This window comes from Belonocnema kinseyi, chromosome 7 (assembly GCF_010883055.1).
Source record: "Belonocnema kinseyi isolate 2016_QV_RU_SX_M_011 chromosome 7, B_treatae_v1, whole genome shotgun sequence".
In the NCBI taxonomy this organism is placed as follows: domain Eukaryota; kingdom Metazoa; phylum Arthropoda; class Insecta; order Hymenoptera; family Cynipidae; genus Belonocnema; species Belonocnema kinseyi.
The window spans coordinates 45,081,119-45,091,788 of record NC_046663.1 but is presented as its reverse complement, the minus strand read 5'-3'; the positions used below and the strand labels follow the sequence as shown (position 1 = coordinate 45,091,788).

The window sequence follows — 10,670 nt, the reverse complement described above, 5'->3', positions numbered from 1 at the left end:
TTCTGATTTTGATACACTAGGGGTGGTTTTAAATATTCTTTCCAGCGGCTCTTACCCCCCTGAAAAAACTTGTTCTATAACAAGGTAAATTACAAGTATTTTAAAATCGAAAAAAAACTGTATAAAGGTGTTTATTTTAACGTTTTTCTGATTTTGATACACTAGGGGTGGTTTTAAATATTCTTTCCAGCGGCTCTTACCCCTCTGAAAAAACTTGTTCTATAACAAGGTAAATTAAAAGTATTTTGAACTCGAAAAAAACTGTATAAGGGTGTTTATTTTAGCGTTTTTCTGATTTTGATACACTAGGGGTGGTTTTAAATATTCTTTCCAGCGGCTCTTACCCCCCTGAAAAAACTTGATCTATAACAAGGTAAATTAACACTATCTTTCATTGGATAAACAAGTGTATAAAGGCGGTCATTCGGCACATTCTGTGTTGCCCCTATCTGCATTACATTTTAGCATGTTTTACCCTTTACAAAATTTTTTTTGAGATTTTTCGTATAATACTCACTTTTATGCTCAGCTGAACTAATTCCGCGAGGCTAATTTCAGAAGAAAAATATTTATTTTTTTTCATTTCGTTCATTTGAACGTTCGGAACTTCAGGTACATAAGTGTACCCTGATTTTGTGTAAGTGTATAATAGTGCTTCATAATGTTTGTTTACTCAGCTTGGATAAATTCTTATTTATCATCGTCTATTACATCAACATCATGTCTATTAAATGAAACTCATCATAGCGCAAATAGTGGTTACAAGTTGTATCATTATTTCGCATTGACATTGAGTATACAAAATAAACTTCAAGAAGGTCGCGACTGCACTACTTTATTACACAAGCAGAAAATTATTCCAGTTCTTTTTATTCTATTATTTTAAGGCGCGCAATAAAAGAAACAACTTATATATTTTTAGACACTCAATATCGCAAGGTTTTTATCTCTCCCCGTTATAAACTTTGATTTAATTTTGATTGTAATACTTTGAAATTAAACTATTTCGACTAGTTTGGTTAATTCCAATTTGAAATTTATTGCATTTAAAATTGAAAAAGCATTCTATACCATATTCATTCATAATTGATTTTTAAATACTTCAAATTGAAAATAATCATTTTTAAGGTCTTATTTTGAATTTTGAATATTGAAAATTCTGATTTATGTTATTACCGTCTACAAAAAAAATATATTTGTGTCACAAGAAAAGGTTAATGACTTCAAAAATATAAATCTACACTATCATTTTCAATAGTGTAAATTAAAACGTATCTTACCTTTCAACTCACATTTATAAAAATAAAAAAACGTTCCTATTCCAATTTAGTACAAAATTGAAAATAAAACGTTCCCGCCATTCATCTGAAAGTTAAAAATACTATAAACGGTTCCCCCGATCATATAATTAAAATTTTCAAACAGAAAAAATTGGCCTCTTCCAATTCAGAAGAACAATAAACAAACAAAATTTCGACGCTTCCAACAAATTTTTTAAAATTAAAAAATGAACCTCTTCGAATTAAAAACAAGAAATATTGAAAATAAAAAATTAACCTTTTGCAATTCAGAAAAATATTAACATTTAAAACGCCTAAATACTCAAATTTTGAAGCTAAAAAGTCGAATGTTTTAATAAAAGTTGATTTGTAAACGAACACAGATAGATTTTCAACTAAATGGTAAAATTTTTAATTTATATTTATATTTATTATTTATTTATTAATTTAATTTATATTTTTAACCAAATAGTTAAATTTTCAAGCGAAATGACGAATTTTCTGTAAAACAGGAAAATTTTATTTTTCAACAAATAGATGAATTCTAAACAAATATTATATTTGATATTTCAACAATAACAAACGAATAAACAAATAGTTAAATTTTTAACCTTCAAAAATGAATTCTCAGCAAAAAAGACGAATTTTCCAGCAAGAATAATTTTTTATCCCAAAAGACGAATTCTCAACAAAAAAGTTAAATGAACAATTAAAGTGATGAATTTTTGAATAAAATGATAAAAATTTAACTAGAATAGTAGAATTTCAAACCAACAGTAAATTTGCGATTGAAATGATGGAATATTTAAATGAATGAGTTAAAATTTCAGTTAAAAAAAATTGATTTTAAATCAAAAACAGTTTGATTCAACAAAATTGTTAGTTTAAGAAAAAAGATTAACTTGAAATCAAAAAGATTAATTTACTACTAAATACTTAAATCTTAAACTAAAAAAAGATAAACTTTTAACCAACAATAGAATAGTAAAAATTTCAGTTAAAAAATAATTTCCAACGAAGAAGAGAAACTAATTATCAACAAAATAGTGACAAATCTTTAACTAGAATAGTTCAATTTGAAACCGTAAAGATCATTTTTCAAGTAAAATTATTAATTTTTCACAGCAATAATTCAATTTTCAACACAATAGATGAATTTTGAATTAAAAAAGGTCACTTTAAACAAAAAATAGCATAGTTTAAATTTCAGTAAAAAGAATTAATTTCCAAATAAAAAATAGTTCAATTTTCAACTAAAAAGATTATTTTTTAACTGCATTGATGAACTTTCCAACAAAACGGACGAATTTTCTGTAAAGCAGTTGAATTTTCAAACGGATTATATGAATTTTCCACAAATGAGTTAAATTTGCAACCAAAGAAATAAATTTTTAACTAATTAGTTCATATTTTTCCCGAATAGTTTAATTTTCTATGTAAAAAAAAAATCAATGATCATCAAAACAGTTAAATTTTCAGTTAAAAAAGATTAATTTTTAAGAAAATAATTAAATTTTCAACCAAGTAGTTGAATTTTCAAAAAAAAAATTTAATTTTGAACCAACAAAAACGAACTTTTAACAAAACAGTTCAAGCTTTGACCAGAAAAGATGACTTCTTAATACTTGCATTTTTTTTAAATAATTAAATTTTAACTGAATAGAGGAATATTCTATCTATAAAATAGTTGGTACTTCAAACCAAAAGAAACAAATAAATTGTCAACAAAATAATTAAACTTTCAACAACATAATTGAATTTTTAACCCAGAAATTAAATTTTCTTTCAAAAAGGACGAATTTTCAACAACCAAAATACCAAAAATAAAATAGTTAAAATTTCAGTTAAAAAAATTAATATGCAAAGAAAAACGAATTTTCAATGAAATAGTTAAATCCATTATTATAAAGCTACTTCAAAAAATAAAAAAAGATTTGTATTTTATTTTATATTACGGTCATCATTTCCCGGATCGCAAACATTTTTCAAGGTCAATAAAATATAAAAAATTGAACTCTAAAGCCAAATTTTTATCCATTTGACTTAATAAATCCTGAGCTGTAAATTAAAGCATTCAAAGTGCATCTCTCGAATTAAAAAATTTCTAAACTGAAGTTTAAAAGTTTTTCAATTCAAAAATGTTGTATTCAAATGCTCAATAATTTACACGTATAAAATGGAAGCTACTTTTTTTTATAAACAGAACACTTGTTTAATTAAAAGATAAATTATTTTCATTTTAAATATTTGAAAATCCTTAAAAAATTTATTTCAAAATCTTGAAACATTTAAAGGTTGCTTTACATTTTTTTCAAGTTTCAAATTATTTTTTAAATTTTTTCGGAGCTTCTGAACATCTTAAAAAATTATTCGAAAATTTCCTACCATTTTTGTTAATCCTGAAAATTACAAAAAAATACCTAAAATCTTCCACGTTGATTTTTGAAAATTTGGTAAATCTTTCTAAATTTTTGTAAATATTCTTTCAAAATTAATTATTCAAAATAAAAAATCCTTTTCAATTTTCCTAGGAAATGCTTTTTATTCTTCTGAAGCCTTTCAAAATTCTTGAAAAACTTCTACATTTTTTGTTCGAAATTTGCCGAAACCAATATTTGATTTTGAATTAGGACGTGGACTATTTGCACTGAAATTTGATAAGAATATTAATTTTGAATTCTTCAACTTATTCGAATTTTTTCTAAGAATAATAAAAAAAGTGGTCAATTATTATACATACATCAAAATTTAACAATTTGACTTGCAAATTAAAGTTTTTTATATAGAATAATTAACATTGTAACGTTCAAAGTTTAGTTTTTAATATTTAGTTGATCATTACCGATTTTAAATGAAAACTCAGATATTTCTAAATATTAAGTAATATTTTATTTTTCTTAATTGAAAATTTTCAAATTTAATTTGTTTTAAATGGAATATTTTAGACAGGAATAATAATTTAAATTTAATAAAAGCCTTTAATTATGAATAATTTTATTTGAAATTATTTAAAAATTTAAAATAGTTTAAAAAAAGTTTCAATCTAGGGTTTCCCTTGGTTTAGCTAATAAGACTTTCCAATTGAAACAGTTTAATTTTTAATATTAAAAATCTGGAAAATCTAAAATTGTAATCTGTTTCCCAAATGTCTTGTGAAATAAATTATAATTAATTTGTTAAATCTTGAAGTCCACTTCAATTAAAAAAAGTATTAATTCATTTATATTTGCAGTTGATCAATTAAAAATGTTTTCTTCATCAACAATCTTCTATTTTAAACGCTTATAATTTTTAATGATTCAAGTCCTTAAAAATGAATTTTAAAATTCTTCAAATTAAAAAGTGCGCTTAAAAATTAAAAATCTAAATGGACAATTTTCTAAGTAAAAGGTTTTCGAATATCGCACTCTAAACTGAATTACATCACAATTAAAAAAGTTAATAATTTAAGTAATTATTTCAAAAAACGATTGGAATCAAATTTGGACAGATTTTTTTTCTAAATACTTGTAAAATTCCTGTTCAAAAACTGATTCCTCGATTTCCGGTCCATTAGTCAACCCTGTCATACACATCCGTTGATTTTATCACTCCAGTTTGCCGATTCAAAAGTCACAAAAATGAAATCTGAGAGAGTTAAATAAAAAAAAGTGAAATATAGAAGGGGATGACCCAATTTTTGACGTCCTCGTTGTCCCAGAATCGGACAATCGATAAATCAACGTAGAGAAGCATAAGTTCAATTAAATTTATACACAGTGAGCAACTGACAATGAGCACTCGACTCCTCAATGACAGTCCATGATCCCCACTTTAAACTGACAGAATAGAGATTTCTAAACTTTGAATGAATTACAGATACAGATAATAGAAATAGAAACGCGGGGTGAGAATTTCAAGGTCGGATACTAAAAAGTTTTGGGGATAGATTAGCGAGAGTCAATGAACTGTGAATGACAACATGCGGGGAACACACCCAACCTTCCACGCATGATCCCAATATACCGGAGCCTCGGTCAATCAGATAATATGCGGAAGATGACCTCGGCAACGAATTTGTTTGGTCCCAACTATTGCGCAGACACTCACAACATCGATTTTTAAAGTCCTACTTGTTTGATTCGTACTTCTAGAGACAAGAGGGTTGGTCTCCGCGTCTTTTCGACAAAAAATTGCTTTACCTACCTGCGAGCGGTGAAAAATTGACCTGAGATCAGCTATTTAATGATTGTTGCTCCGAAAACTATAATCCAAGACTCCCGCCAGCCGCAACTCTTGCGGCTAGTTCTTTGTCATAAATCACTGCGCATCACTATTATTAGTTACGAAAACGATAGATTCCGGGGGAATTTTTATTAAAAGGATGTTAACAGTGGAAACAATTACGAGCAACCCGTGCACTTGCCGTCCTTGCCGAACTGGTGCAATGCTGCCATCTTGTCTGTTTTTTAGTGTTTTCTTTGCTGCGGACTGCGGATGCCATGGAACTGGTTTCAACATAGATGGGCTACTTCATTGTTCTTTCTGGTTTTTTACTTAAAAATCGGCTAGGCGGCAGCACGTGCAGTGCGGGAAATTTGTTTGCTCGACGCTCGAAAGTTTTTTTTTTATCGCAGAGATCACAGCTATAGGCTGACGAGACGTCCTGATTTATTAGAACATGTCCTGATTTCTTGATTTTCGGTGCCATGTCCAGATATGTGTGGAATTTTACTAATATTGAAAAAGAAAGGAAAACATCGAATTACTTAAAACATTGGAAGTTTTGCAAAATATTTAAGATAATGTACATATTGTACCGAATTTAGTCAACTATTTTTTGAAACTCGGTTGGAATTTATATATGTTATTTTTTTCAAATTTAATATATTCTTTAGAAACAAAGAATTCAATCTTTTTGGTTGAAAATTCAACCTTTTTGTAGAAAATTCATATTTTTTGTTTGAACATTCAACTATTTGTGAAAAATAGTCTTTTTTTTTTAAGAAATCATCTATTGTCGTAGGAATTTCATCTTTTTAAGCTACTAATGCAACTATTTGGTTGAAAATGTAACTGTTTTGTTAAAAATTCGTTAATAATTAATTTTAACTTAAAAATGAACTATTACATTTTTTTGCAAACTTATCCTTTTTAGCTAAAAATGCATGCGTTTTGTTACAAATTAATTTCCCTAGCTAAAAATTTAACTCTCGTGGAAAATTCGTTTTTTTCTGTTAAAAATTAATTTTTCAACTAAAAATGTAAACTAAACAACTACAAATAGTAACTAAAAATTTAAGTTCGAAAATTTAACAGTACGGTTTAAATTTATCTTCACTCTTGAATGGAAAATGTTTTTTAGCTCAAAATTCAATTTAATTTAAAATTCGTCTTCTTTACTTAAATTTAACTGTTTTTGGTTTCAAACAAAAATATTTTTTGTTTAAAATATTAACTAACACATTTTTAGTTGGAAATTCAACTACTTACTTAGTTGAAACTAGAACTAATTTGTTCAAGATTAACTTTTTTGGTTAGTGAATCATCATTTTATTTTGAACACCTTTTTTTCTTGAAAATTTAACTATTTCGTTCTTAATCTGTTAACAATTAATTTTGTGAATAAAAATTATTCCATTTTTGGTGTAAACTTGATACTTTATTTTTTAATTCATGTACATATTTGGTTGAAAATTCGTTTTTTTTTCGGTAGAGAATTAATAATTATCGTCGAAAATTAATCTGTTTAGTCGAAAATTCAACTGTTTAGTTTAAATTTATTTTCATTCTTGACCTTTTACATTTTTTTTAATTGAACGTTTTCGTTAAATTTATTTTTCATTATTTTTTCAACTAAAAATTTAACTGTTCCATTTTTTCTTGAAAAGATATCTTTTTTAGATGCGAATTCATGTACTTAATTGGACATTAATTTCCTTAGTAAACAATTCAACTACTTCATGGAAAACTCTTTTTTTGTTAAAAATTAATTTTTCGTTGTTAAAAATTTAACTATTCCATTTTTGGTTGAAAATATACCTTTTTAGTGGAAAATTCATGTACTTTGTACAAAATTTAGTTTTTTTGTTAAAAATTAAAAGTATTTGGCAAAAAAAATGGTTTTTGTTGTTTTCATAAATTAAGTTTCTAACCGAAAATACAATTATTCTATTTTTGTTTTCAAATATATCTTTTCTAGTTGAAAATTCATTTCATTGGTTGAAAATTAGATTTTTAGATGTTTATATCTTGAAAATTGGTATTTTTTGGTAGAATATCAATCTGCTGGGTGAAAAATTCATTATTTTGGTTAGAAATTCATTTCTTTGGCTAAAAGTTCATTTTATGATGGTAAAAAATTTATTGTTGAAGTTTAAATATAACTAATCCATTTCTAGTTGAAAATTTATCTTTTCTATTTGAAAATTCATTTATTTTGTGGAAAAATAATATTATTGGTTAAAAATTAATCATTTTGGTTGAACATTCTTTTTTTTTTATTTAAAAATAACCCTGATAAAAAATTAATAACGATCAAGGAAATATTAAAAATTGGTCACGGACATGTCGAAGAAAGATAGAGAATTTTGGATAAATACTTAATATTTTTGGGTTAAAAACCCGGTTAATAGAATAGTAATATTTTTTGGTTGAAGATTCAACTTTTTTTGTGGAAAATGGATCTTTTTGGTAGAAAATTAATTAATTTTTTAAAATTCGACTATTTGGTTTAGAGTTGAAATACTTTGTTAAAAATTAATTTTTGGTTGAAGATTAATCATTTTAGTTGAAAATTAGTCTCTGGTAGAAAATTAATCCTTTTTGTAGAAAATTCTTCTAGTTTTTGTAAAATTTAAGTTTCTGGTAAACAATTTACTTTTTTGTTTGAAATTCATGTTTTCGGGTTTAAAATTATTTTTTTTTAGAAAATTAAGTTCTTTGAAAAAACATTGAATCTTTTTGGATTAAACCCGACTGGTTGAAGATTAATATTTTTTGGTTGACGATTCAACAATTTTGTGGCAATTTTTTATTTTTTGGATAAGTTCAACTGTTTTTTATTACAACTACTTTGCTAACTTTTTTTTTGCTTGTGCATGATTCACTATTTTAATAGTAATAGATCAGTCATTCCAATAAAAGTTTAACAAGTACGCAGAAAAACTTTCCAATTTTTTATTTACTATTTTAGCTAAAAATTCATCTCATTGATTGACAAGTCACTATTTCGTTCAAATTTGTTTTTTTTTTGTATAAAATTCATCTGTTTGATGGAAAATTAAACATTTTGTTTAAAAATTAACTTTTGTTGTTAAAAATTAATTTTTCTCAGCTTAAAATGTAAGCTGGCTCGTAAAAAATCGTCTCTTTTGGAGAAATTTTATTGGAATTTTTATTAGGCATATCTCAAATATTCAAAAATATTTTGGAAATTTCTCGAGAATTTGAAAAAAATTATATTTATAGAACCTTAACAACACATAAGCAATTAAATTGTTATTATTTTCTTTATTTTAACCAATTCCATTTATTGTGAAAGGTTTAATTTTTAATCATTCCAATTAAAATTGTATACCTTTTCAGGGGCGAAAATGTATTTGAATTGTTCTATTTTTATACCAAGTAGTGTCTGTCAAAATTTGCGTTTAAGCTTGCCGCTAAATCAGCGTCTCTAGTGACAAATATAAGAAATACATCCGCGCACATGGCTTATGTCAAAATCCGAAATCCTAACCTATAAATAAAATATGTAACTATCAAAGTCAATGTCATTGAAAGTGGACATTGTAAGCGTTGAAAGTGTTATTTAACTAATTATTATTCTGGTGGATTGTCCATTATAAAGTTAAAATACGCTAAAAGAATTGGGCAATGAGTGAAAAAGATTATTATGAAGTTCTCGGATGTCATGAAGAAGCATCTCACGAGGACATAAAACGTGTTTATCGCGAGCAAGCTTTGAAGAATCACCCGGATAAAATGAAAGATTCCAAACAAAGTGCCGAGAAATTTCATCAAATCCAGGAAGCCTGGGAAATTTTGGGTGACTCTGACAGCAGGAGAATATACGATGCAGAACGTAAGCAAGCTCAATTGGAAGCGGAAAGCATTCTCTTGTTTGCGAGAATAACTTCCGATGAACTTTATTCTAAAAATGGAAGTTTTGCCTATCAGTGCCGATGCGGCAGTGAATATATCGTTGACAAAAAGGACTTGGAGATTTACGAACAATTAACAGTAGCGTGTGACGAATGCACGTTTTCTATTTTTATTGAAGTTAATAAAACAACGAATCTAACCTCTCAAGATTCCACTGGAACGTGACTTTATTGTGAAATTGAATTCTTCAAAAGGAAGTGACGAATTTTTATCTATTCTTTTAGTTAGTGGTTATAATTGTATCCTGTGGTGTACATAGAATATTTTGTAATAAAAACTCATGTTTATACAATTCTTTGATTTTTTTGTTGATTTTTTAGGGTGCCCGCAAAACTTCATTTTTAAATTTCAATCTTATACATTTTTAATTTATGTGACTGACGTGCATTCTTGATTTGACAAATGTTCTATTGAATTTAAAAGAATTTGAAGAAATTCATAAGATTTCCGGGTTAAGGGTGTTGGTTCAATCCGACTTTGAATTTTTTTTTATAGGTACGGCACTGATACCATATATATTTTTTTCCCAAGGATTTGCTAACGAACGGAAGAAAGAAAACTTATCGAATATCCGGGATTTTGCAAGATCTTCGGATCAATAAAATGTTGAAAAATCAACAAATTTATTGAAGAAATGATTATTTTCCCGACAAATATGAATTTTGCAAGATAGAAATCAGCGGGTAGCAGACGGCAGCATTTGAACGGTTAGTGTATCGTTTACTAATTTATTTTTTTTATTCACAATTCTGACATAATAGAAGAATTCTAGAGACATAACGATTTTTCAAAGGGGCAGGTCTTGAAGATGGTGTCCCCAAATTTTGCGAAATGGAGCAAAAAGCAGAAAAAATTGACATGCCTTGCATGTGGGTTTGTAATTAGCATGGACATATGAAACAAGGGACTAGGCATATCATTGCGGGGGTGATGCAATTAGGGGGTAGGTCCGCCACCTTTTGATGTCCCGTGACAAACATGGCAACGCCCATATGTTTATATTTTCATGCACAGTTTGTCGGCAAAAATGCTCGTGCGCATAATCAAATAGCACTTCGTCAGATGGCGGCTCTCCCCACTCATGGAATTCTCCCCCCTTCCGTGGATTCAACCCCGCTCGCCAAGTTAGGATGGCATATGTTACGCCCTACCTTTCGGATCCACCGAATAATATAAAGAATTATTCTTTGATTGGTGGATTCCTTTTCTAGTCGTAAGGTTCGTTGCTGACTGGCGTTGATTTGAAAA

General features: G+C 27.3%; 2 protein-coding genes across 2 annotated transcripts in view; one reads left to right on the top strand and one right to left on the bottom strand.

The window, feature by feature from the left end:
- Positions 1–5,716, bottom strand: part of LOC117176074 (hypoxia-inducible factor 1-alpha-like) — a 245,644-nt gene extending 239,928 nt beyond the window's left edge. Inside the window, exon 1 of the mRNA XM_033366087.1 lies at positions 5,466–5,716. The gene's annotated coding sequence lies outside the window, so the exon portion shown is untranslated. The remainder of the gene's footprint in view (positions 1–5,465) is intronic.
- A 3,287-nt stretch (positions 5,717–9,003) lies between these two features.
- On the top strand, positions 9,004–9,712 carry LOC117177010 (dnaJ homolog subfamily C member 24-like). The gene has a single exon (XM_033367459.1). It carries the CDS (start codon positions 9,135–9,137, stop codon positions 9,585–9,587), a length of 453 nt encoding a protein of 150 aa, XP_033223350.1. The 5' UTR covers positions 9,004–9,134; the 3' UTR covers positions 9,588–9,712.
- Positions 9,713–10,670: the final 958 nt, after the last annotated feature.

Excerpts from the sequence above, each read along its gene's own strand:
- LOC117177010 (XM_033367459.1), top strand. The coding sequence starts at position 9,135 with ATGAGTGAAAAAGATTATTATGAAGTTCTCGGATGTCATGAAGAAGCA.